We start from the raw sequence: 27,736 nt of genomic DNA, 5'->3' as shown, positions 1-27,736 counted from the left end.
CTTGCTGTATTGCATTGGCTAGAACTTCTAGCATCATGTTGACTACATACTTCACTTTTATTTATTTATTTTTTTAATGTTTATTTTTGAGAGGGAGAGAGAGCAAGCTTGAGCAGGGGAGGGGCGGGGGGGGGGGTTGGTGGACAGAGGATCTGAAGTGGGCTCTGCGCTGACAGCAGCGAGCCTGATGCAGGGCTGAAACTCACGAACTGTGAGATCATGACCTGAACCAAAGTCAGACCCTCAACCAACTGAGCCACCCAGATGCCCCCATACTTCACTTTTAAAAAAGAGAATTTTAAAAATACTTAAAAAAATTTTTTGCAAGTAATAAATTTTTTCTCTTAAATCATCTTCAGCATGTTTTTTAAGAAATTATCTGTAAACACTTATTGAGCATGTACTCCTAATAGAACATTAAGGGGGAAAAGGATGGTAGTCTTCAATTGCTTTCATGTTTCTATATCCGAGAGACTTAAAGTCATTATATCAAGAAAGTCCTTGTAACATTTGTAAGGTACTGACTCTTGGAATGTGTCCCATTGACCTCAGATAGGGCTAAGAAGAGAAAGTGTGTCCGACCTTAGGCTCTTTCCTTCCCTTGGTGTATATCCAATTGCTGTAGCTTTAGGAGTTAGACGTTTAGGAGCCCTAAGGTGCTAGACAATTCAAGGAGGGTGACAGCTTTCAGCATTCTTGGAAGAAGATCCAGAACTTCTAAGGTTTCAACCAGGACCCAAAAGAGTTGCAACTGGCATATTCTCGGGGCGGCGGGGGGTGGGGGGGCAATCTTCTTCTTTTGGTGAAACCTTGACGTGACATCTGCGATGGTAGTTACCTATTGCTGCTCAGGACAAGCCTACCCTCTCAATTCCACTCTGAGATGCTGGGTCTGGGTGTCAGCAAACCACATTTCCCAGAACCCCTTGCCACCTGATTTCCTTTTAGGCTCTGCCTATGGGGGGGCACTGGTGAAAAACTGGAAGGTGGGAGGAGATAAGAAGGGCATCTCTTCCTGTTTTCAGCTACTGTGGGACTCCTCCAGTAACTGCAGTTAGTTCCAGCTCCCTGCTACTCTGGTTCTCAAAGCCCTCAGTTCAAGGGCACCCCTCAGAGGCCCGAGGCCCAGCTGCACAGTACCATCTTAGAGGTCCCAGCACCAGAGAAGTTCTACAATGGTCTCTCAATCAAGCCAGCCTATCCTTCCAGTTCCTCCATTCTGGTAATGCTAAATCTTCCCTTGTGTTCTCTCACCCCTAGAGATGGTAGCTACTTCTTACAGTTGCTAATTTTTGGGTTACCTCAAAATCAACTTTATTCTTTTAGACTTCTAGCATCTGTATAACCAATTCCTTGTATTAAGACCCTTTTGTTTGAAATGCCTAGTGTGGTTTCTATTTCTTGGACCTTAGTCAATATGGTACTTGGTACCAGGATTATTTCCCACCTCCTGGAACACATGTGACTTTCTAATGCATCACAAGTACTTGCCATCTCCTCATCACGTCCATTCAGCAAAATGTCACCAATGTAATGGATCGGTGTGATGTCCTGTGGAATGTCAGGAAGACTAAGTTCTCTTCAGGCAAGATTATGGCAGAGAGAAGGATAGGTGACATAACCCAAGGCTAGACAAGTGAGGATGTATTGCTCTCTCTCAAATACCTCTTTCCTAACTGGATTCTGATGGATACAATAGCCACTTATAACCACTGCAATTCAAGGATGAACCACACTGAGGTTGCAAAAAACATGAGATATTGTAGAAAGTCTTAAATCCCTAGACTCAGAGAAGGGAACAAGATTTTAAAAATAATAATGCTGGATAGACAAATTGTGACATATTCGTATTGAATGGCCCAACAGTCTATACAGCAAAGAAAAAGAATGAACATACCTGCACCTAACCAGAGAGATGAATTTCTGTGACATAATGTTGAACAAAAAAACCCAGGCAAAAATGAATACATACTGTATGGATCCATTTCTATGACATTCAAGAACAAACAAAACTATTTCTGGTGATATAAGTCAAAATAATGGTTGTCTTCTGAAGGGGGATTAGCACCTAAGTGAGGGCACATGGGAGATTTCTGGACTGCTGGATATTTCTACATCTTAATTTAGATGGTGATTACATGGATATATACTAATGTAAGAATCAGCCAACTTATACACTTAAGGTTTGTGCATTCTATATGTGCATGTTACATCTCAGTAAAAAAGTAGTATAAAAGTTTCAGTACAGACTAGACATTAAGAGTATTTATAGAATAAATGGATATGTGACTTGAGCTTTCCAACTTGGTTTCATTTATTTCCACCAGTAATAACTAGAAGTTTAGAAACTTTTTGAATTGTGTACCAAGTGACATCCAGTTTAAAAATACAATTTCTCAGAATAATGTGGTTTAACTCTACCACAAACAAAATACTGTGGGTCTTGTCAGTTTATTTAAACTATTTTGTATTTCTAATACTCAACCCACGTAGACATTTGTATACAAAGGTAAAGATTTTATTTTAATCAGATTAGTATTCACCACCCTTTTAAAGTGCCCAACTGGACTTGTTCTGTGGAGGATACACAAGAGACAGGCACTATCTCCGAAAGAGTTACAGTCTCTCTGTACCTGCCTTTTCTGGAGACCAGAGCACAGATTCAGACTCTGTATTTCCTACTAAGACCAGACCCATGTCAATCTGGAAAGGGGGACAGATAAAATCTGTGCAACCCATCAAGATCTCTTGTGAAAGCTTATTTCCTGACTACTGGTTGACAAATGCCTTTAGTGCATCGAAGCTGAGAGAATGTGTATGTCTGTTGTACAGGCCAATTTCATGTTTATCACTACACCCTAATACTAATAAGGTTCACAGTTATTGAGCATCTGTGACCTGCTAGTCCTATAATAGCTTCATATGTGTAAACTTATTTAAATCTCACAATAACCTCAAGTTACATAATGCTGCAATCCCCATTTTACAGATGATAGAACCAAGTCATTGACATTAACTTGCTCTAGGTTCAAAGGTATTCAGTGTCAGGGCTGGAATTTGAACACAGGCTGATTCCAGAATGCACTCTCTTAATCATTACCATGTACAATTTTTAAATTGAGATATAACTGTCATATAACATTGTGTAAGTTTAAGTTGTACAATCTGTTAATTTGATACATTTATATGTTGCAATATGATTACCACTACAGAGTTACATAACACCTCTACCATATCACATAATTATTTCTTGTTTGTGGTGGGAACAATTAAGGTCTAGTCTCTTATGTTACCATATATTCTTAGCCATCTAAGGTAAGAAATGATGGAAAGCTGTGCATCTGGAAGCAGGTGATTTGAGCTATTTTAATAGAGCAGTGCAGTTATATCACAGCAGACTAGGATGACATTTCAGGATCATGCAGAGAGCTTGAGCTACAGTTCCCTTTCCCAACTATATTACATTCCTGCTCCTTGCTGGATTGTTTCTTCACTTATTCAGGTTACAAATAATTAGTGCATGCCTCTTATGTACCAGGTTTTTGTATTTTGTGTGGGAAAAGAGAAAACAACTAAGACAGCCTCTTCCCTATTTCTGGCGTATATTGCCCTCAGCTTCTTCTTCCTAGTCATAATTTCATTCTGCTTATCTTTGCATCAGTTTAAACTGTTGCTTACCGATGGAAGTGACCCCAAAGTGACTTTTTAAGAGTCCTGAACTTTTTTGCCTTTTGGCATCCATTAACAATGGCCACATCCGAGTCCTAGCTCTCAGTAAAATGCCTTTTTTGACAGCTCAGCACAAGGTTTGTTTTTGTTTTAATTTGGGAGTGTTTCAAATCCGACTTAGTTCCATCATTTACCTCCTGACAGCTTGATAACGAGGGAGCAATAACTCCCTTATCTGTGGGCTGTTTAATGACGATATAGTAGCGCCCTGGGAGCAATAGACTAAGGCCCTTTCCAGATGCCGTATTTTAAGACTTTCAGCTGGAAAAACCTTCACTATGTGAAATTTATTCGGATTATTTTAAGTCAGGATTTTGTCTTCTTATTTAGAAACAACAAAAAAATTGACCGCTGGCTTGCTGCCTCCTAGATTTCTGGCTGGGGGCCATATGATCATCTAATTTGTAGTTTTTCAGGCAGACAGAGGTTAGAAACAGGCAAAAGTGGCCTCAACAGCAGATAAATGTGTCAAGACTGTGACAGTAATTGTGAAGACTGCTATAGAAATAGCTTTTTTAAAGTCACCTCCTGTTCTACAAAGCATAGCTGTCTGTTCCTTTCCCTGTTGTCCTTCGCCAGGTTCCCTTCGACAGTTAGGTCCAAGAGACTGATACTCAGTTTCCTCGGTTTTTGTTGCCGACAGGTAATTATGCTAAAAGTCTGTAGTAGTAGATCTTATTATGCTTGAGTACATTATGCATTCTAGAGCAGAAGGTTTTTGCTGGAAAGCTTCACTGTCAGATATGATTTGCATTTTTTACTAGATGCTTTCTTTGCTCCTTGAGGACAAACATGTTAAGGATTCCTTTGTGCATAAACAGAATAGCAAAACACCAGTCTATCTGTGGGCTCGAGTCTGTGTTCTTAACAAGACTGGCATTGCTTCAAAAGAGGGCATGCCTTTGCTGCAGGACCTAGATGCAGTTTGTGTTTGGAATGGTGAGGGTGAGGGAGCAGGACAGAAACTTCGTGCAACTCCATCTTAACTGAAAACAAAAATGCCAAGCCCTCAAATCAAACCAAATAGTAAGTATTGGAAACTAAAATCACTTACTTCTAATATTTTCTAAAAATGTTTTCTATTGGTCTTTTTGAGCCCCTTGCCCTGATAAGTGCTGAGGAATATGCTTTTACTGTGCCTACGGAATAATCCTGTCCTGTGGGCAATTGCACTGAAGTCATCTCCAGCCTGGGAATTCAGGGATTCAAGACAGAGAGACGGACTCCTGACACCAAACGCTGGGTGTCGTTTGCCCTTCTCCGTCCATGAGGAGGCTGGCACCGAACCTGGAACATCTCCCGCGGCCCTGGCCTTGGTCAGGGGATAGTCTTCATTTACGCTGCCCTGAGCTGCCCCTTCTTGGTTGCTTTTGAAGGCTGTGGCCGAATCGGCTTGGGCGCTTGGGAAGAAAGGCTGTGGGAAGCTGGGTGTCTGTCCGCCTCTAACTCGGGTGAGGGCCAGACACCCCAGGAGGGCCTCTGCGCGGACAATGCTGCCCGCCCGGGCCCGCACGAAATCTCCCGGCGCACTCCGCGTCCGCTCTCAGAGGCCCGGGCGGCCCGGCGTGCACTGCGCCGGCCGACTGTGCGGGTCTCCGAGCGGGTCTCCGAGCGGGCAGAGCGTGACGCCCGGTTACGAGGCCGGCCGGCGCCTTTGGATCCGCTCCGCGTCCTCTTTTTATTGCCAACTCCCTGGGACTCGGCCCCACGAATGGAAAGCAGCCCTGTAAATTCAACCCCGTAGAGTAGGCGCCAGCCAATAAAATGCGCAGACCCGGGGCACGTGACAGTAGCGGGGCGGTGCTCTGGCGGCTCCCTGATCTCTATGGTTTTCGCGGCTCGCTAGAGGGCGTGTGGTCCACTGGAGGACTCCCTACATTCTTCCTCCATTACCTCACTGCCTCCGGTGGCTGCTGGGATACTGGAGGACTCGGGTCCCGGCTCGACTCAGTCCTCCAGCTGCCCGGGGAATACCTCTAGCAGTTCTTCCCTGCCGCCACCGCCGCCCCGCCGCTTCCTCCTCCGCCCGCCCGCCGGCCTTCTTCGCCCCGCCCCGTCCGCGCCGCGCGTCCGGCCCGCCCGCGGGCCCGCTTCTCTCGGGAGCCCCCACCCAGGCGCATGGCTCCATGAAGCAGGAGGAGAAGGTAGAGCGCGAGAGGTCCCGTCCACCCCGGCTGCGTCTGGGCCAGGAGAAAAGGTGGGAAACTCGGGCTGCGCCGCGCCCTCCTCTTCCTCCTTCCCCGCTGGGCCCGGCCTCCCTCGGGCCTCAGCCGCCCTGCCCGCCGGGCCTCCTTACCCGGAGGCGAGTGGAGGGGCCCGGGACGGGGTCCCTGGGGTCAGGGGCCAGGGTCCCGGGGCAGCGTGGGGGAGGGGCTCCCTGGCGGCGGGGTAAGTCGGCGGCCAGGCGGGGCCTGCGGGCCTCGTGTCCGGGCCGGGGGCAGGGGGGTCGGGAGGCAATGCTGGTGAGGGGTGGGCGGCCGCCCCTGCTCTGGGCCGCGAGGTGAGGCGAGGCGAGGCGAGACTCCAGCTCCTTTCTGCACTCCCTCCAGGAAACAGTCTCGGGTCTGTGTAAAGTTTGGTGGTCTCCGGCGCCGCCTGGCGGCCCCCACCCACTGTCCCGCCGCCCCCTCCCCCGCCCGGCGTCTGGATTCCACCCCCGCGGCTCGGCCCTCTCTGTCCTACCCGTCGCCCCGGCATCTCCCCAACAACCCCCAGCGCCCCGTACTCTCCCTCCCCACCCCCTTTTTTTCTTACCTTTCACCTTTCTCTCTGCCTGCTGTGCCCCTCCCCGCTCCGGCCTCTCCTTTCCCCACTCTTTCTCGTCCTTTTCTTGCCTAACTCTTTTCACGCGCACGCTCTCTCCTGTTCCTCTTCTCCCTCTTCTCTTTTTTCCCAGCCCCACCCTCACTCCCTGCTTCCTTATCCACCCGTAGCCCCCATTTCCATTATCCCTCCACCTTACACTCTTTGGATTTTAAGCTTCTCTCTCCTTCCCAGGCTGTGGGTTTTGCCCTTCATTCCTTGTCCTCCTCCCTCCCCTGTCCTGATCTGAACTCCTCACTTTGCCACACTCCCTTACCCTTATCCCTCTGGGCCTATCCTCTTTCACTGCCCTCTCCTTGGATAGTGTGGGTGGGGCTTGGAGTCTCCTGTTTACATCTTTGGGAATAGCTTAATTTTGTACTGGGGGGGGTGGGGGAGGTGGGGAGAGTTGTTAAAGGATTGTGAAGAGATTTGTGCAAGACTAATAGTAAGGATGGATGACTCTTACCAACAATTATCATCTCCACCTGGGATGACAAGATGGCCTGTCCTCAGGACCTTGGCATGCTGTCCAGTAATTCTTCAACACCATCTTTGCAGAGAATTTGGGACTATGCTTGTATTCTGAAACCAGTGGAGAGCCTTGAAATGGTATATCTTGGCCTGAGAGCAAGTTTTGATCTAAATAAGTGGTGGAGGAAGTTTTAATGTGTGTCTCATGTTCAGGTTCAATAAAACCTTTGATCCTCACTGTCCTCCCTTCTTGGTGATGACGCCAAGGATGAGGTGATTCAGTGCATGGGACTGCCATTGCTGCCTTATATTTAGATTTTGAAATGTTTTGAAGTAGGGAGAGCCTGTTCCCTAGCTGTTGTTTTCTTTTTTTGTTTTTGTTTTCTAGAAATTGCTCTAGGAGTTGTAATTTTTCGCAAGCCTTATCTCACCTCTGGACTGACTTGATTTTGTTCATTCACTACCCCTGAATTTCTGTCTTAGGTACAGGAAGAAGGAATGGAATCGGAAGGAAGAAAATTCATTTCAGAGACAAAATAGCTCCCCTCCTCTGTTATAGCTGTACCCCTGGCAATAGAAACTGTCTGCTTTCAGTGAGTATTACCTTGGACATACTTAGAATATTTAGAATTTGTTGCTGTTATTGGTTTTAGCCCTGTGCTAGGACATTAGGATGTAGACTTTTTCACTTGTATTTTTCTGCTTCCTTGAGGGGGTCCTAATGTTGATGGAGTTCCTTCCACTTGTCCTCTTAAAATAAATGTGTAAAGATGAACTTGTTTTCCATAATCCCATTAGAGTGACCTAGATGGTGGTATAGTAGTAGTACACTTATCCTTTATGTTTTTAGTACATAAGTCTAGCTCCCACCTCTTCCCAAATTACTCATTTTTTTAAAACAACCAAAGATCAACATTCAGAGGTTAATGCAGTTCCTGATCAAGGTCAATTATTGGGTCTCTTCTATACAGTTATAATCTTCAGAGAGTTTTGGAACATTTTGCCCTAAATCTGCTATGGTGATACTGTTTTCTGGAAAAATTTTTATTACTGCTGTGTCCCCTTGAGTGTATTAATTGTGGTATGCATACACTTGTAAGATAGCGTTTTTCACAGTTCTTCACATCTTATTGGAGCCTCGTAATCCCTCCGTAAAGGAGGCAAAGGGCAAATATTTTCATTTTATAAATGAAAGAACCAAGGCCCAGAAAGATGTGGCACTTTGCCACAGATCACATAGTAAAGGAAGGGGAACTAAAAACAAAACTTTTGACCCCTGTGGGTTTTTTTTAAGCTACGTTGAAATGAAAATCTGTAGCCCTGTGCATTTTTGTAAATCTGTAAATTTTAAATTTAAATTTTATGGGTAGATCTGTATTTTGCATGGAAAATTTTCACACAGCAAGTGTTTGGATATGTGTACGCGTGTATGTTGAGGTTTCAAAAATATAGAAGTGATTATTTGAAATGATTACCAGAATGTTTGTGGGTTTTTCATCTGTTTCTTGGAATAGTTACATAAGTAGGCCAGAATTACAGTTCAGGTGCCATTTCCCTACTCATACCACATAATTATTAAATTGAATTTCAGTTCAACTCTCTGTGTCACAAAGGAAACAACAACCCATTCCTTTCTGTATAAAGCTTGATTTGAACAGACATTGGGACACTACATAATAACAACAAAAAGCAGGCACTCCTTTTTTCTTTGCCTCTTTCCTATCTCCCAGATCTGCTTTCTTTGTTATAAGGTCATGCTCCCCAGTAAGCTGTTTTGAGGCTTGTCTTCAAAAGGTGAATCCAGATTTTTTTTCCCCAGGCTTTTCTAGATATTTTAACTTGGTTTTTGTTCAAAATCTAACTACTTTGACGCAGTATTTCCATTAGTACTCAATATATCAAGACTTTTACAATAATAGCATATTTAGCAAGTTTCATCTCCTTGCAGTGTATATCTGTAAGCTTAAAAGAGGACTCTGGTGGAATAGAACTATGTACAACTCTCAAAGAGCCCAGTATTCATACTTTGTATTTTTTGGGACCTCACTGTGAACAGAACAGTAGATGATTTATTGGAAGCCATTGCTCTCCAAAGAGGAAGAGCATCAAGGTCATTAAAGTAATAATTTCATGTTAATAATAAGATCTTTTTTGACTACAAGGTAGTTATTAATAGAATTTTATTATGAGGGCATTTATTTTCCTAGAAATTGTAAGAATTCTAAGCTATGTTATTTTTATAACATACCCTACTTACATTAGGTAGTGGTAGTATTAATCATAGCAGACACTTGAATAAATAATAGTTAATGTGCCAAAGAATGTTAGATGCTTTTCATGTGTTAGTTATTGAATGGTTACAGATAACCTTCTGTGGTATCAGGAACCTAAGTCCATAGACATGTGACAACCTTCCTGAGTTTGCATAGCCAGTACGTGACAAGTCTGAGTTAGAATTTGAACCTAGACTGTAATCCCAAAGCCTAGGCTCTGCCCTCTGATGTTTGGAGCTGCTCTGTGAAGATGTCAGTGAACTTAAGGAGCCTTGGAAGGGAGGAGGGCTATCCTGTCCTCCAGCCAGATCAGTCAGGGTATCTTCACATCTTCCTCTCCATAGTGGTCTCCACACCTTTATAAACATCAGAAGTTTGGGGCGTCTGGGTGGCTCAGTCAGTTGAGCATCCAACTCTTGATTTTGGCTTTGGTCATGATCCCAGGGTTGTGGGATCCAGCCCCACATTGGGCTCTGTGCTGAGTGGGGATCCTGCTTGAGATGATTCTTTCTCTCTCTCTTTCTCTGTCTCAATCAATCCTCTCCATCCTCTGCCCTTCTCCCCCTGCTTGTGCTTTGTCTAAAATAAGTAAAATGTAAAAATATATAAGTAAATAGACATCAGCAGTTTATGAGACATCATTTGTATTTACTCCTGAAATGATAAATTGTTTCTCAAGCAAATAATGTTCCAGTGGGTAGCTCTTAAAGCACCCCGTCATTTAAAAACAAAAAAAAATTTCTCAGGTACAGTTCAGAAGCTAGGTATGGCCTGTTAAAGGAAAGCCTTGAATCATCTTAAAACTAAATACCTCCCAAGGCTAAGTCCAGGACTAACCAGTGACTGTTGTGTTTTAGCAAAGAAAACCGCTACAAGCATAAATCAAACCAAGAAGTTAATTTAAGAGATATTTGATCTAATTTGTGGAATGAATTGGACACATTGGCTATCCATTTAGCTGTGAATTAAACCATTCCTTGGTTTAGGCTGAATAGAGTTGACATTGTTGATAAGATTTGTAATTCAGCTGCCTTCAGCTTCTGACGCACTCCACAGTCAACACCTCACAGTGGAACCAAGGATCTAAAGACTAGTTTGTGCCATAAGCATTCTTTTTATAAAAAAGACAAACTTTGGGTGGCTCATTTAGTTGAGCATTTGACTCTTGATATCAGCTCAGGTCTTGATCTCGGGGTTGTGAGCCCCGTGTTGGGCTTCGCACTGGGCGTGAAGCCTGCTTAAAAAGAAAAGATGAACTTCAGTGAAATTACCAGATTTGTAGGTAAGACTGTTGGTGTGTATACTATATGCAGGGACTGTGTTAGGTGCCGTGAAAGAAAACACAAATGCCGCAGCCTCTGAGACGGAAGGCGATGACGAGCTCAGTGCTGGCTGGGACAGAAGCGTAAGCTCCCCAGCCCAGAGCAGCAAAGCACTGCTCCGCTTCCCCAGAGGGAGGAAGAGCTACCATCCAGCTTTTATTGTGGAACCTAATGACAGCAGATCCTTTGAGGGTTGTGTGTCAGGGAGGGCGTGGTGACTTTTTCAGCAACGAACATACTTCAATGTATTTGATGCTTGTTAGGTTAGGAGATCTTGAAAGAAGAGGTAAAACCATGATTCTTGTTCACTTTTCCAGCTTTTTGTGGAAGTATAGTTATTGTCTCCATCTGGTGGAAATCAAGTTTTAACTTGTTCATTCTCGTTGACTGGTCTAAAATGGACAGGCAGTAGGAAAATGAGATCAGCGTTGCTGGCTTTTTAAGTGGCCCTTCAGGGGCACCTGGGTGGCACAGTGGGTTGAGCATCCAGCTCTTGATTACAGCTCAGGTCGTGATCTTACAGTTTCATGAGTTCTCGCTGGCCTCACGGAGCCTGCTTGGGGTTCTCTGTCTCCCTCTCTCTCTGCCCTCCCCTGCTAACACTGTCCTCTCTCAAAATAAAAAAAAAATTTTTAGTTAAGTGGCTGTCCCTTCAGTTTAGCTTTGAAAGAGTAACCAGCTGAAGGCGTGGAACCGTCTCTGTGATGTATGTGTATACAAAGGTGGTTGATGAGCCCAGTGCTGACTGGATTTTGGGAGCATTGTAAGCCACCCAGCCCAGAGCAACTTTTTACACTCAATTCCAGTTATTTCAAATGAACCAACTTCATAGTATCCATTCAGGAATGTTTCTGCTCAAAGTACCATCATTGGTAGTTTTCATGAGATTTGGGAAAGGTTAAGAACAAATGCACACGCGGTTTTAGAAAAGATAGAGTATGCCATTAGGGGTATTTGGTTTTAGCTGGTTAGTCTGTTGTATTGAAATGCTGTTCTGAGATCTCTTAGGCTGTACTCTACAAAGCCAAACTCTTGGGGAAATGAGTGACTCTTTGGTCATTGGAGGACAGTCCTGGGAGTGGAGTCTGAGACTGCTTAGTTGTGGTGAGATGGCCCACTTTATTGGAGTAGGATTAAAAGCATCTCAGAGAGGGGCGCCTGGGTGGCTCGGTTGGTCGTCAGACTTCGGTTCAGGTCATGATCTCACGGTTTGTGGGTTTGAGCCCTGCTTCAGGCTTTGTGCTGGCAGCTCAGCTTGGAGCCTGCTTCAGATTGTGTGTCTCTGTCTCTCTCTGCCCCTCTGCTGCTTGTGTGCTATCTCTCTCTCTCTCTCTCTCTCTCTCTCTCTCTCTCACACACACACACACACACACACACACACACACACACACACAAAATTAAATCTTAAAAAAAAAAAGTCTCGTAGAAAAAGTTTTGATGAGGGGCGCCTGGATGCTGGATGGCTCAGTCTGTTGGGCATCCAACTTTGGCTCAGGTCGTGATCTTGCGGTTTGTGAGTTCAAGCCCCGTGTTGGGCTCTTTGCTGACGGTTCAGAGCCTGGAGACTGCTTCAGATTCTGTGTCTCCCTCTCTCTGCCCCTACCCCACTTGTGCGCTGTCTCTCTCTGTCTCTCAAAAATGAATAAATGTAAAAAAGAAAAAGAAAAAGTTTTGATGAAATTGATAAATAGGGTTGATGTTGTAAATATGTATTCACTCCCAGCACTTTGGTTTACTTTACATTCTTTATCTGTAATTCACTTGTTATTTGCCTTATGCTGACAGAATATGTAAAATATTGGCCCCCTTAAAAACATGTCTTTGTAATGATTCAGTAGGAGGGGAGATAGAGTGAGTATGTAGACTATAGATGAAATAAGATTAGCCATATGTTAAAAATTACTAAAGCTGGTTATTTGGTTCATTACACTATCCTACTTTATGTTTGAAAATTTTTATAGATTGAAATTTATAGAACAAATTTTTGAAGAAATACCTTCTCATGTATTTTTGATGCAAAAAATCTAACAACGCCTTTGGTCACTAATTGAGAATATCGATTGAATTGTTTCCTTAGTGGCCTGCAGAGAAATGCTTGGGCCTAAGGAGCCACAAGATTTGGGTTGGTTCTATTGATTTCAAATCGTAGTTTAGGTGTGGGGAGTTGTTGAATGTAATCACTTGGTGTCGGTTGTGATCGTGCTCCATGACAGAGCAGTGCTTGTACATGGTGGCACAGAGGCAGAATCTTCCTAGGCTTGAGTTCACCTGCCTGCCTTGGCCTGGTTTGAAATCCTTTCTGTCGCTCCATTGTGGGGTGTTTCACCAGTCAGGTAGCAGATGACACCTGCTAAGGAACACCTGAGTTGCCACCATGTCATGACATTTCACTCTTTCTTCAGGTGTGCTTTGGTGCAGTGAGAATGAGGAAACGTACCTTTTTTTGACTTTTGTGTTTCATCCCTTCTCTTTGCTGCTTTGAACTTTGGGGCTTTCCGGACACCCTGTTAGAGCTCCAGCTCTTTAGAGGTAGTTCTGCTGCTTCATTCAACCTGTGTCTAAGCCCCCAGCCCACAGTGATACACAAGATAGAAAGTCAAGAGGCCGGTGACATCCACTGTGGAATCAAATGACAGTGACAGGGGCACTGGTAATTTTCAGGGTCATGGCTTGAGATCTTGGCTTTCAGCTTAGGTCGGTTTTTTTCCTGCTCCATTTTATTTTTATTTCATTGAGTTTTATTTATTTATTTTTAGTAATTTCTGTTCCCAATGTGGGGCTTGGACCCATAGCCCTGAGATCGAGTCGCATGCACTTCCAACCGAGCCAGCCTGGTGCCTCTCCTGTTCCGTTTTTGTTGGCAAGATTCTGTGAAGTATTAGGTTTGTTTTTAGTATACGCTTGAATGTAACTTGTTTTTTTTATCATACCCTTAAGAAATGACTGAATCCAGTGGATATTATTGGCAGGCGTCATTCTTCTTTGTGGCTGGTGGAAGGACCCAGGCCTTGGAGTCTGACAGATAGACTGTGGTCCAAATCCTAACTCTGCCACTTAGCAGCATGCTATCTGGCTTTGGGCAGGTTATCTTGCTTATTAAGCCTGAGGTTCCTCATCTGTAAAATGATGGTTACATTGCCTACCTTGCTGAGGATTTGAGGTTTTGAGTATTTAATGAAATCCTGTTTAAAGAGCACCTGTTCAGAGTAAGCACTCCTCTAAGTGCTGAGTGCCTAGCAGTCCTGGCCCTCTGGGAATTTCCATCCTAATGGGGCAGTTGAACAAAAACCCAAAGTGATAAGAGCAGCTAAATGTATTATCACCTAGTATATGGCAGGCACTGTTTCAAGTACTTTATTCGTATTAAGCTCATTTAATTCTCCTAAAACCCCATGAGGCAAGTATTATTGTTGTTCCCATACTGAGGAAACTGAGTCATGGGGACGTTGATCCTGGAGGAATCTGAATTTGAACCCAGGCCATTTGGCTCTGGAGGCACTATTTTTAAGAAAAATGTTCTCTTTTTGTTTTTTAAATTTTTTTAATGTTTATTTATTTTGAGACAGGGACCAGGATCAGGGGAGGGTCATAGAGAGAAGGAGAATCCCAAGCAGGCTCCCTCTTAGGGCAGAGCCTGACATGAGGCTTGAACTCATGAACCGTGAGATCATGACCTGAGCCGAAATCAAAAGTCAGATGCTTAACTGACTGAGCCACCCAGGTGCCCCTGTTTTTTGTTTTTTGTTTTTAATTAGAGAGTGTGCATGCACAAGTTGGGGAGAGGGGCAGTGGGAGAAACAGACAGAATCCCAAGCAGCCTCCACGCTCAGTGCAGACCCTCATGTAGGGCTTGAACCCACGACCCTGGCATCATGACCTGAGCTGAAATTGAGGATTGGACGCTCAACTGACTGAGCCACCCAGGCACCCCTCCCTCTTGTAACAGTCTAAACAAGACAGTGACATCCACGTTCAGAAACAAACTTGTCATTGGGGCTTTTATTGTATCAAGTACCTAAGGTTTTCTCAAAAAGAAGCTGTTTTCAAGTGAGACATTGAAGTGTACAAGCTATTATCCTCAGCTACAGACAACTTTCATCACACTAAGAATTGCCCTAAATACAAAAATCTGTATTTTGCTATGGATTAGCATATATCAAGAACATAAATAATACTTGTGAAATTTTTGTGTCTCAGCCTAAAGTGACGACTTGTTTGTGTAAAAATAATGGCATTGCAAATGGGCATGTAAATATCTAATTTGATTTAAAAGTTTGTAGAATTTACAACCAAAATACCGTATTATATAGAGCATTGCCTAAAAAGGCATATATCCAAATCACAGGAAAATTTAAGTATGCTTTTCTCAAGGCAGCAGAATTTTACAAACTTTGATATCATCACTATTGAAATAACTAGGATTAGGGCACCTGGGTCACTCAGTCGGTTAAGCGTACAACTCTTGATTTTGGCTCAAGTCATGATCTCACAGTTTGTGGGATCAAGCCCCATGTCAGGCTTTGTGCTGGCAGCGTGGAGCCTGTTTGGGATTCTCTCTCTCTCTCTCTCTCTCTCTCTCTCTCTCTCTCTCTCTGCCCCTCCTCTGCATACATGAGTACTCTCACACAAAATAGGTAAATAAACATTTTTTAAAAAAAGAATTAGGATCTGTTTTCCTGATTCGGTTGAGTCAGAGAAAGGATCTTGGTCGTGTTATAACTATGCATTTTTACCTCTGGCTGTTTAAGAAAAAAACTTAGTAAAAAACCCTTCATTCCTTCTGTTCACATCATCAGATGGGATGTTCTGATTTTCTCACTTGTCCACTGCCACACGTTGTTAGGCTGAGTGGCTTTGCCTGCATCTGCCTCGCTGTGACAGGGAGGAAATGGCTACCTCACAAAAGGCCTCTGAAGCTTAGGTCATTTCTGTGAATAAAGGTTCCTACTAAGTTGTAGCTTTTTTTGAATTGGAGTTTTGAAAGGATAGAGAGATGTGTAGAAATTGGAGTGAGTTCAGAGAACCAAAGAAAATGAGCAAGGCATTGGAGAGCGAGAGCTGTGAGGACAGAGGGTTGGGAGCCTTGTGTTGGAAGGCGTGCTCTTAGAATGGCAGCTTTTCATATTCACTAAGGTCTAGGGCCAAAATCACACAGATAGATTTAGGTTAGTGATGAGTAAAATGCTGAAAGGATGTGGTCAATGAGGAAAAAGCATGAAAGTCCTTCTGGGGCTCTTTAAAAATAGGGCGGTCTAATTTGGAGGTTCTAAAAAGGTAGAGAAGACAATGATGAAGAATCTGACAGGTTCAGTGCTGTCTTGCAGTCTTGAAATGTCCTCATCCATTTTCATGATGGCTGCCATCCCATCCTTCTGCCCCTGGGAGTCCTGGGCAAGAGGGGCTGTAGTTGCCTGCCTCTGTCTGTGATGATCATAAGCTTTATGGAAAGTGAAAAATAGTGATTCTTTAGGAAAAGGTTAGGAGTCCCTGGCCTGGAGATCAGGGTCTTCCAGTTGTGTTGGTCTGAAGCCTTTTGTGACCTGGTGACCTGGATGAGAAAGAGGATTTGATGACTCTTACCCTCTCCATGTAGACCCTGTCTTTTGGTTATTTTCTCCTTTTAACTAATCTTTTGAATTAATGCTTAACCTTTCTCTTGTTGTTAGGGTTCTGCAGCATTCCAGACCTCGAGCACTGAATCAGGATGGGAAAAAGACGTTGTGTTCCTCCACTTGAGCCCAAGTTGGCAGCAGGCTGTTGTGGGGTCAAGAAGCCCAAGTTATCTGGAAGTGGAACGCACAGTCACGGGAACCAGTCCACAACTGTCCCCGGCTCTAGTTCAGGACCTCTTCAAAACCACCAGCATGTGGATGGCAGCAGTGGTCGGGAAAATGTGTCGGACTTAACTCTAGGACCTGGAAATTCTCCCATTACACGAATGAATCCCGCATCGGGAGCGCTGAGCCCTCTCCCCCGGCCAAATGGAACTGCCAACACCACCAAGAACCTGGTGGTGACTGCAGAGATGTGCTGCTACTGCTTTGATGTCCTCTACTGTCACCTCTATGGCTTCCCACAGCCACGACTTCCTAGATTCACCAATGACCCCTAGTGAGTAAATCAGGTACAGGGGACAGTGAGAAAGGCGTGACGACGTCTTTCTTGGGTCGTTCTCTTGAGATCCTGTACTTCTACAAAGCTTTGGCATCATTTGGGCAGAGGGTAACAGGATTAGGACAATGAGAAATGTCCAGGCATAGCTAAAACGGTATCTGGATTCAGGAGTGGAAGAGGTCTTCATTATGCTTGGAGGAGGTATAGGCTTGTTTTCAAGGTCATGTTCTAGAAATCAGGAGGATTTTGTTCTTGGTTCTTCTGTTGGTTTGTTGGTTCATATTGCAGTGGGTAGGAAGCCACACCATCACATCACTGTGGACCTGGATGTTGAAGTTCAAGTGAATTGGATGTGTCTGAGGGCCAGGCTGGAGACTAGGAGCTGTGATGCTCTTAAGGAAGGTCTCCTCACTTTGTTGGTAATCCCACATGGCTGCTGGTACCCCGCCAAGAGTGTCAGAATCTGCTTTACTGTTTTCAGTTCAAGACTCTGTTATTTGTCCCAAGCTGTCTCAAGGTGTCAATGACTTAAATGAAGAATATGCAGGAGCGCCTGGATGGCTCGGTTGGTTAAGCGTTCTGACTCTTGATTTCAGCTCAGGTGACGATACTATGGTTCATGAGTTTGAGCCCCACATTGGGCTCTGGGTTGACAGTGTGGAGCCTGCTTGGGATTCTCTCTCCCTCTACCCCTCCCCTGTTAGTGCCCACACATACTCCTTCTCTCTCTCTCAAAATAAATAAAAATAAAAGGGAATATGTATAATGTGAAGAAATTTCATGCTGGTGTTTTCTTCTTCCTCAGAATTGGAAGCAGGTCTGAGGTGGCTTTAGTTTTTTTTCCTTTTTTTTTTTTTCTTTTGCCTTAATGTTTATTTATTTTTGAGAGACAGAGCATGAGCAGGGGAGGGGCAGAGAGAGAGGGAGACACAGAATCTGAAACAGGCTCCAGGCTCTGAGCTGTCAGCACAGAGCCCCACATGGAGCTTGAACCCACAAACCGTGAGATCATGAGCTGAGCCAAAGTCAGACGCTCAGCCAACTGAGCCACCCAGGCGCCCCTCTGAGGTGGCTTTAAAAGCACTGAAGAGATGCTTTTGGAGCATTCATTGACCTAAAATCATTCATTCCTCAACTGTTAATGCCATATTGGGGCAATGCATAGCCCCACTGGGCAGGGAGTGGAGAGGTATAAAGAAAAAATCCTCCCTCTTGGGAGACTTACTGAGTTGGCAGATCACACACACAAAGCTAAATAGTGTGTATGGCACACTGGGCAGAAAGAGAGGGGAGGTTATACCTGTGTGATTGTGTCAGAGGAGAGCAAGTATAGAGGAAAATGTTCTAACTTTTTAGGGAAGTATTGCCATGGGATACCATGGTCAGAAAATTCCTGACTGAACATGTGGAGATTCTGAGCTTTTATCCTAGTGGGATCAAATGTGTCCCTAGCAGGAGACAGACATAGATTTGGAAGAGTGGGTAGTGGCTGCAGCGCTGTAAGGTATGGGCTGTTGTATTCAGGGGCTGATCTTTCCATCCTGCAGACAGTGGAATTTTTGAGGGGTTTTGAGTAGGTTTTGGGACAGGAACTTCGGCTGCTGCTGTTCAGGTGTTTACTGGAGGAAAAAGATAGGTGGCAGATCTGCTTCCTAACGGTGATCAGAGTAGACAGCTTTAAAAATTTAAGTTGCTTTTAGAAGTATTTTGCTCAATCTAAGAACTAAGGGCATAGACATAGAGAAGAATCTCAGGAAGAAGAGACAGCCCTGTAACCTGTTGGTAAAATATCTGTTCCCATCAATCTAGTGTAGCCTGATAAAGCAGGACTTGGCCTAAAAGCAGAAAGTGGCAACTTCCACTAATAACAAGCTTTCTTAAGGATACATTGTTTTTCTTTTCCAAACATTTATGAGCAGGACCAGGGGCAGAAATAATTAGGAGAACAGTGTGGGGTCGTGGGGAATGGAGAGGACATATGCAGGTTGTGTCTTCATGAAGGATGTAACTGGGAAACATGGACACTTCTAAGAATAATTAAGAGGAGAAAGATATGGAAAATTAGAAGAAATGGAGTCCTGGGCAGAGGAAAGGGAAAATACCCCAAACATATGTCAAAGTGAACTGAACCATAGGCAAGGAGCACAGGAAGGGCAGAGAGCGCCTCCCTTCAGGCTGCCGTGCTGTAGTGTCCTCCCGTCTCCATCTGCATGGTTCCCAGGAAGCCAGAGTCCTTCAGGTAGCTGCAGTTCAGGTAACAGTCCTTTTGGGGAATAACCGAAATGAACAGGGCAAAAGCAAAGCTTTGTTCTTATCCATAATTGTTTTGGGGCTGGAGAATGTTTTTTGTTTTGCTTTTTTAGTCCGCTCTTTGTGACATGGAAGACAGGGCGGGACAAGCGGCTTCGTGGCTGCATTGGGACCTTCTCAGCCATGAATCTTCATTCAGGACTCAGGGAATACACGTTAACCAGGTAATGACACCAGACATAAGCTGTGCAGATAAATTGGCTAGAATTGAAAAGAACTACCTGACTTTATTTCTTCTAAGTGGTAAAAGTTTGAGTGTTCTTCTTTTGGTAATCAGGAAATGTGGGGCCTTAATCTGGTGAGTCACTAATCAGTTCAAGTGTAGACAGTTAATAGCATCATGTTATTTTTAGCACGTTAGTACAGATGGGTAATCAATATTCTCTGCATAGCTCAGGGTTCATAAGTATTTGGGCATATAATGTTGGCTCCTAACTCCAGAGCAGCCTCACTTCTGTTTTCTGTCCCCTCCAGTGCACTTAAGGACAGCCGATTCCCCCCCCTGACCCGAGAGGAGCTGCCCAAACTTTTCTGCTCTGTCTCCCTCCTTACTAACTTTGAGGATGCCAGTGATTACCTGGACTGGGAGGTGAGAACAGCCGCATTTGGAACTCTGCATCTCTCGTTGCATTTGGGTTCGGGTTAGTACATGGTAATGTATCTCCTTCATTGAGAGAGGGTATAAGAATGTAAAAGCTGAGTTTAGAAGCAATTGGGGGCCATATAGGGGATAGGAAAGGTGCTGTGATCTTAGAATTAGGGAAGAAATGTGAAGTCTTTCTTTTCTTGTGTCTTCCCAGTCCATTCTTTTCCCTATCCTTCTCCCACTCCTAATAGAAACTGATATTGGGGATAAAAGAGAGCATTTCAGATCCCTCTTGGCCAGCCCTTGAGTAAAAAAGTTGTTGTTCGGAGCCATATGTGAGGAGTCATGAACCTAAATCAAAACCCTGTGGTATGTTTAATGGAATAGATTAAAAGTGGAATATTTAAGATTATTGGATGAGCTATTGAAAGAATGTATTTCTGCAACCCTCATACTCGGGAGAGGTGGCTACAGGTAGACTCACAGCTTCCCTCAAGCTGAAGTTACTTCGGCTTCAATAGCTGAGGAAAGAGTTAATCACGAAGAGTAGCAGGTTCTCCTTTTCTCAGACCTGGATTGAGCTGGTCAGGGGACAATGTCAATTAAGTGTGGATGACTGCAGTTCCATTAGAATAAGTAAATGCCATTTATTGGTTATTTTTTCTGTAGGTAGGGGTCCATGGGATTCGAATTGAATTCATCAATGAAAAAGGCGTCAAACGTACAGCCACATACTTACCTGAGGTTGCTAAGGAACAAGGTGAGTTGGACAAATGGAATCTCAGTGAAGGATACTATTCACACAATTACCATGTAAAGGCAGGAAAGTGGAGTGTTGTCTTTCAGCCCAACTGCAACTACAAATGAGTGCCTTTCTTCCTCTTACCATCTATCAAGTCTTAGGGAATGAGAAATAAACTCCCAAAAAGATGCAGGAGCTGAGGGTTTCCTGGGTGGCACAGTCGGTTAAGCATGACTCTTGGTCTCGGCCCAGGTCACGGTTTCACAGTTAGTGAGTTTGAGCCATGCGTTGGACTCTGCTGATGGTGTGGAGCCTACTTGGCTCTCCCCCTCTCTGCCCCTCCTCCATTAGAGCATGCATGCGCACGTCCACGCGCGCTCTGTCTGTAAATAAATAAACTTTTTAAAAATTCATAAGAAATAATTTTTTAAAAAGATGTAGGAGCTGAGGAAGAAGAGAGGTTAAGACTTCCCTTAACCCCTAGTTTCATTTCTTGGTGAAAAATTTTGTTTTTTGGCCCCCAAAACGAGTAGTATTTGTAGCAGAATTCCAGTAATCAACTGGATGATTTTATGGAGCTCATTGTACAGTGAAGTTTCCTGTATCACTGGGTTTTGAACTTTTGGTCATTAATTATTGAACAATGTTATACCTGGATAAAGGGAAAACATAATCTTCCCTCTTCCGCTTGCTCTCTCTCTCTCTCTAAGAACTTAGTAAGTTCTTATAATGAGACAATAAAGGTAGGAGGTGGGTTAGATAGGTTTTCTCTTTAAAAGAATATTTAGAATACCTTTCAATGTTGCCTCTGTGTTCTGTGATACATAATTCATTTTTCTTTTGGGACACCTGGGTCACTCAGTTGGTTAAATGTCCAACTCTTGATTTCCGCTCAGGTCATGATCTCATGGTTTGCAAGATCGAGCCCCGTATCAGGCTCTGCGCTGATACCAGGGAGCCTGCTTGAGATTCTGTCTGCCTCTCTGCCCCTCCCCCTAGTCTCAAAATAAACTTTAAAAAACGTATTAAACATAATTTACTTTTCTTTCTCTCTTCTCTTTGTCCCTTTCTTCTTTCTTGTCTGTTTTTGAAAATAATATGTAAAACACAACAGTATTTGTTGGATGTGAACCTGGAATAGAGAAAAATAGCCATTTCAGTGTATCGATGAACTAATTATGTGGAGAGTGATTGCCTTATTGGTTTACATCATGGTTGTGTTTAAACTTTTTCAAAAGCATTGTGGATGTAGCATAAAAAGGAAGCCTTTTAGCTACCTTAAGGTCATAAGTCTAACATTTCTGTATAAGGAGGCACACCATAAATACTTCCTAACAGTGAGATGTGGTGACAGTATAGATAAATAATGAAATTACTTGTGCCGTTTGAAAATTGGTTGACGTAATTTAAAAATTGGGGGTAATTTTAGGGGTTTCTTTTTGGTTTCCAATTTTGATACATTTGACTTTATTAAAAATGTACAGAAATAACATAATATATGTGTGAAAAATTTTCCTGTCCTTCATGAAGGAATAGCTTCCCTCCTGCTATCAGTTCTCTGTAATAGAAAACAGGACTTCTAGAAATCATCAAAATAAAGGAAGGGCCACACAAAGAAGTATAGACGACAGAATTTGAATTCTCTTCTCCCACAGAACAGTCTTAGTTACCAGCACTAGTCCAGCAGGCAGGTCTTAAGTTGAGACTATGTTTGTTGCTAGGTAATTATGCTGGGATCACATCTGACAGGAAAGACACAGAGCAGAGGGCCTAGGGACAGCCGTTGTGTGTGTTGGGTTTATCATCTCACATCTCAGGTTCTACTTGGACTGTCAGTGAGGCAGATGGGGCTCTAGGGATGTGGGGACAGTATCCAGGGCTCCCTTTGACCGTAGCAGACTTGGCTTCTCTTCTCTTCATGTTAGAACATGCCCTACTCTTGTGTCATCAAGCACTGACCTCATTGTGCCTCTCTTCTCAGACTGGGATCAGATCCAGACAATAGACTCATTGCTCAGGAAAGGTGGCTTTAAGGCTCCAATTACCAGTGAATTCAGAAAAACGATCAAACTCACCAGGTAAACCCACTGTTTCATTTTCTTTGTCACTTTAATTTAGTTGGGGTTGGATGGAGGATACTTGTGATGGAAAGGGTTAGAAAAGATTTTCTCTGCTAATGTCCCTAAAGAAGTGTGGGTCAGGTTTAAGCTGGGAGGAAGCAGTGGCAGCAGAAGCAAAGACTCCCCAGTGTCTTGGGCATCTCTGCAGCTGAAGTGATGGCAGAGCTGGAGCAGAGTTTAGGCCACGGTCAGGTGGTGGGTGTCTTTGCCAGACCCAATGTTTGGGAGGCTAAGAGGGCAGACTGAGGCCAGGAACAAAGGCTCTCAGCGTAGAGTTCCAGGGTCAGTTGAAGTCACATGCAGTCAGGTGGCAGGGGATACAGGTGGTGTGTTAACAGGATAGTCAGTGCTTTTTACAGAGGGTTCCAAGAAAGGCCGCACCTGTTGGGGGAGGTTGCCTCATGTGGTAGAATGCACATGGTCTTGGAGTCTGAACCCCAGCTCACCACTGCCTAGCCATGACCTGAGCCGGTTACTTACTCTGCCTCTTTGAGGGGGAGGGGGACTTTGCTGTATGTAAGAAATGAATTATAATTCCTTGGGGTTGTATTAGATGTGGTAAGGTAATGTATGAAGAATTTCTAGCACAGGGCCAGGCAATAATTGTAGGTGGTCAGTAGATGTCGGTTCTCTTGCCATCCCTACTGAAATCGGAAACACTGAGAGGTTTAGCTTCTGTGGGCTTCTGTGGGCCTCTGTTGGCCCCTTCATCTGTAAAATACTGAAAATCATATACTAACCTCACAGGTCTATTTGGAAGATAACCCAGTGTTTTTGAAATGCTTTGGATTCCAAAAAAAAGAAAAACTTCAAATACAAAGCATTATTATTATTATTATTATTATAATTTATTTGAACAGCCATTTCCCTGTCAAAATTCAGGAATAATCACCTTGCAGTGGAGGAGTGATTACAGTGGGAAAGAGATGGCTCTGGGTAAGGATTGTCACACCCAGCTCCTGTGGTCTGTAGTAGGCTCCATAGGTTTGTAACACCCCATGCTTCGCATCCTGACTCATGGCTCTTTCCAGAGCAAAGCCAAAGTGCTATGAACTCTGTTCTGATGACCCTGTGATATGATATGGCATATTCATCTGGGAATTGAGACCCGTCCTATATAGCCCCAGGATCCTTTAACCTGCTGCATCAGAATTTGACCCAGAATTAGGTATCTGTGCCCCTTTTAGTTATCAGTAACTTGTTTGTTGCTTTTCTGCAAATTGAGGTTGCATTTCTGTCAAATTTATCACATCTTATGCAGTAGATATGCAGTTTGCACTGGGCATTGGTATAGCCATCTTCCAATCTGCCACCCGCGTAATTTGACCTTGACATTCTTCATCCAGACCCCAGTAGCAGATTGCTTAAGAGCAGCCTGACGATAAGCATATGTAGTGTTTAAAGGTGGGATGTGCAGAAAATACATTCTCAGGGGTGAATTGTGATTGTGCTTTTTCATCTTGTTCATTTGTAATAACAACATTGTTTTCTTGTGCTGTCTTTCATTTTCTGTAAGTAAGATTGCTCTTGGTCTTCCATCTTATTCTTTCAAAATGTGGAATAAGCTTTTGGTTTTCTCTGCTGAGTGACTTTACAAAATGAAGGGTTTGAGGTTCCTAATACCCTTTCCTGTTTCCTTATACAGGTACCGAAGTGAGAAGGTGACAATCAGTTATGCAGAGTATATTGCTTCTCGACAACACTGTTTCCAGAATGGCACTCTTCATGCCCCGCCCCTCTACAATCATTACTCCTGACACAAGGCTGCATGACCAGTCCCACCCCCCTGTGGCCACCAATGGCTATGACATCATTGGAGCAGATGCCTCCTCTTCCTGGTCCAGTTACTTCTATTACTGCACCATTTTATGATGCTAGCTTCCGTTGCCAAGTCTGCCTCCAGCTGACTGAGGGGGGGGGCAGGGTTATACTGAATGAAACAGAACTTGAGGGGCCCAAGCCTTATCTCAGCCTTTCCTCAATATGGGGTTCCGTTGGATTGGGGCTCCTCCGTGACTAGTGAGAATTACCGTGTGGGTTCAGAAGACCCTTGGCATGCAGGTGCCACTGGTGATTTGCCGCCTGTGTGTTGGCCACACAGTGGAAGCTGGAATTGGTGGTCCATGAAGGCTTACCCCACACGCACCCCTACAGCCTCCCCAGATCAAGTAGGTGTATTCCCCTGGCAGTCTGGGCAACGGAGACCAACAAGAAACATTTTTAGGTTGTTTTAAATTCCTTTTTTAAACTTCCAGTTTATTGCGTACCAAGAGTTGATCACAACCTCCATGCTTCATAAGTGGACGCCATGTTAGGGTTGAGCGTGGGCACCATGAGTCCTCTAAGGCTCTTGGACAGAGACCCACATCAAGATCGGAAGCCCTTTGGATGGCGTTGCAGATCTCATTGCTCAATTAGCCTCGAAGGTTTTAATTCTCATCCCACTCTCAGTTGGATTTTCTGGCACTCTTCCTGCATCGAGTCTCCTGGTATTGAACAAAGCTCTGTGGTGTAGCCTGCTGAGGACTGGACTGGGATGCCCGTGGGAGGTCCCGAAATCATCGCTGCGTGCAGTGAGAAAGGAGAGACCTCTTCCTTACCACCCGGCTACCTCACTCCTCTACTGGTAGCAGTGCCTATAGCTGGATCTAGGTTCTCAGAAGGCATAGGTGTTCAAACAAGCACTTGGGTCGGGCTTCTAGAAGGACACGTTGTCATAGGAAAGAATCCAGGGTCTCCACGCTGTTTTCTTTTCAGGCAGACATCCTGAGGGACCTTTAAGCAGAGGAGTTCCTTGTCTAGTTTGCCTGTAGAAGTGGGAAGACTGTTGCTGTTTCAGTCCTTTCCAGGACTTTAGAACAAAGCTGTGTAATTAACAAGATGAATCTTTATCTTGCCTAACATGCTGGGACTCTTCGCCCCACCATGATAAAGTTCCAAATAGCTCATTTTATTCTAGGTCATTCAAACTTTCATGTGGCATATTTATCCCTTCCCCATTGTTGCTGATTCCAAATAGCTGTCAGCAAGTTTCTCCTCCCTCTTGCCTGTTCTTCACTCATTTGGTGGCAGAGTTCATTGAAGCTGGGGACTTGGAAGATGCTTTGGAAACATTGTCACAGAGGCACTGCTGAACGGATTCACAGGAAGAGGTGGCCAGTTGGAAGAAAGGACCCGGAGGGTGATACACTGGTTTTCAACAACATGCTCAGAGAACTCTTGAAGTGGATTGGGTGTCAATCCGGTGAACACAATTGTTTTGATTTAATTTATTTTTAAAGTTTATGTGGTGATGGTGTGGCTTTCCAAAATGGGCAAATATCCAAATCAAAAGAAATTTTGAGTTTTCTTCTGCCAGGAATGGGGGAGGGGGAGCAGGGACATAATCCAAGAAATGACACACATGCCATTCTAGGCATTGCTGTCTTGTTTCCTGGAAGAAATGGATGAGGGTGAGCAGATTGGCTCGGTACCATCCTCTGCTGTTCGCGAGGATCTAGAACGTGCAAGGGAAGCGGGCGGACGGCGGGGTGGCCAGGTTAGGCCACACCACCCCACCTTACTGTTGTGCTGCGTTCTCGCATCCTGCCACTTGTCCCTTGCGAGGTTAATGAAAAAAAGCTTTTGAAGATGAAGGGATTGTTTCGTGATTTCCTGCTGCTGAAAATAATAAATGTTTTGTTACAAACAAACGTGACGATAGTTACTCTTAGGTGCCATGGATTGATGTCAGGGTGGTCAGCTCTGGACTAAACCACCCACCTCCAATTTGTACAACAGTATTGATACATAGGGCTACACTCATTACTGTTCAAGTGTTCTATGTTAAAAGTTGTGTTGAATTTCTAAAGATTAAAAAAAGCAAAAAAATTGGTGCTAAACTTTCATCCCTGAGCACGCTCAGTGAGACTGGTCATGCAAGCATTTACTACAGTGCCATGCTCTTCAAGCCTGTTTTTCTTGTGGAAATGTTGCCCTATTTGTCTTCCCCAGTGTATAGTATGTTTTTTATTTTGTTTTACTGAGGGTGGGGTAGGATACCTGCCATTTATGAAAATGAACAGAAAACTTAAAAACCCACGAAATGGGGAAAAAATCAGTGCACAAGAATTGGGCTGGGTATGCCCAGCACCACACTGAAGTGGGCTCAGTGGTTTTGGAGTGAAGAAGCCTTACTCCCTGCACATTCCCTCATGCTCCCATACAAGTCCAGCAGTGGAGATGCTCGAGTCCCTCTGGCCTTGTCAGGGGGACTCAACGAGTCGACCAAGGAAAACTATTTGGCCCCATAAGAAATGCCACTGTCAGTGTCTGTCCTGAATGGGGCCTAGTCAGGAAGCAGTCTGGAAGTGTACGATCACAGTCACTTCATGAAGATGTGTGGCAGGTGGCTCTCAGGAAAAATACTAAGTCTGGATCATCCATGTGGCAGCTTTGCATGGGGAGATGACGGCTCTGAACTCGAACTGAACTACCTTCCACGCGCTTGACCAAAGCGGTGGTGAGGGTGGCCAGTACATTTGGTGTGAGTGGCAGGTGTAAAGAGAAGGGAATGTTTTCTTCTTGGTGTTGTTCACTTTGTCTTCGGGCTGCTCAAGCTGAACAGTAGGTAACCGCTGTGAAGGAACCAGCCCACCTTGGCCGGTTTGGTTCAGAGTTCGTTTTACCCCTAGCTGTGAGTGCCTTTTGGTCTGGAAAGTTGGCTTGTCTCATAATACCCACAGCTAGGACATTCTCTCTGTAATTATGAGTCGTCCTTGTTTTACGTTAACTAAGAGAATGTCTTTGATCACTAGGATTTGTCAGTGTTGGATTGTTTCCACTGTGAGGTTCTTAAACTTTTTTGCTTCATAATATTAAAGCAACTCATGTTAGAGACCCTTTCAACATGAAAGGTTTGTAGTTGAGACATTACATATATTTTATTGTTTATAATAAAAATCATCTATACAGAAGTCCTGGGTGTTAATTTTAATATTTGCACAAGACCTGTTTTCCATGATGTGTTAACACCTACACTTTCACTAACTGTTGATGCTCTTTTCTATCGAGATTCTGGAGCCTAGGGAGCTATGTGTTCGTTTTGTTTATTTTCATTCTTAACTTCCCTGAAGCAAGAGACTTTGTATGGCCTTCAGTGCAAAGACTTCAGACCAATTCTTTGTATTACACTTGGTTGCCTCTTGGCTATATAACTTCTGAGTGCAAATCATTGAACTCTTTAACGAAGTATTGTAGAGAATAAATCATAATGGGTAAAAACT

The 27,736-nt window shown here is 44.0% G+C and overlaps 1 protein-coding gene across 3 annotated transcripts; it reads left to right on the top strand.

Annotated features, from left to right (window-relative positions):
- The first annotated feature begins 5,623 nt into the window (after positions 1-5,623).
- Positions 5,624-27,736, top strand: AMMECR1L (AMMECR1 like). Of its 3 annotated transcripts, XM_053910171.1 has the most exons (9): positions 5,624-5,926; positions 7,489-7,598; positions 16,267-16,711; positions 19,078-19,188; positions 19,499-19,613; positions 20,280-20,370; positions 22,334-22,430; positions 23,355-23,408; positions 24,118-24,231. In XM_053910171.1, exons 3-8 carry the CDS (start codon positions 16,305-16,307, stop codon positions 23,380-23,382), a joined length of 849 nt encoding a protein of 282 aa, XP_053766146.1. In that variant the 5' UTR covers positions 5,624-5,926; positions 7,489-7,598; positions 16,267-16,304; the 3' UTR covers positions 23,383-23,408; positions 24,118-24,231. The 3 variants fall into 3 exon arrangements, with proteins under 3 accessions (XP_053766146.1, XP_019325026.1, XP_019325027.1); XM_019469481.2 differs by lacking the exon at positions 23,355-23,408 and having other exon boundaries at positions 5,630-5,926; positions 24,118-27,736; XM_019469482.2 differs by lacking the exons at positions 5,624-5,926; positions 23,355-23,408 and adding an exon at positions 7,019-7,143 and having other exon boundaries at positions 24,118-27,736.

This window comes from Panthera pardus, unplaced genomic scaffold, assembly GCF_024362965.1.
Source record: "Panthera pardus isolate Hobbes unplaced genomic scaffold, ASM2436296v1 HiC_scaffold_10, whole genome shotgun sequence".
Taxonomy (NCBI): Eukaryota; Metazoa; Chordata; class Mammalia; order Carnivora; family Felidae; genus Panthera; species Panthera pardus.
Note: the sequence above shows the minus strand (reverse complement) of the source record. Positions and strands in the feature narration are given on the sequence as shown.

Excerpts from the sequence above, each read along its gene's own strand:
- AMMECR1L (XM_019469481.2), top strand. The coding sequence starts at position 16,305 with ATGGGAAAAAGACGTTGTGTTCCTCCACTTGAGCCCAAGTTGGCAGCA. Across the intron at positions 20,371-22,333 it reads TGAGGTTGCTAAGGAACAAG|ACTGGGATCAGATCCAGACA; the intron begins GTGAGTTGGACA and ends CTCTCTTCTCAG. Across the intron at positions 22,431-24,117 it reads AAAACGATCAAACTCACCAG|GTACCGAAGTGAGAAGGTGA; the intron begins GTAAACCCACTG and ends TTCCTTATACAG.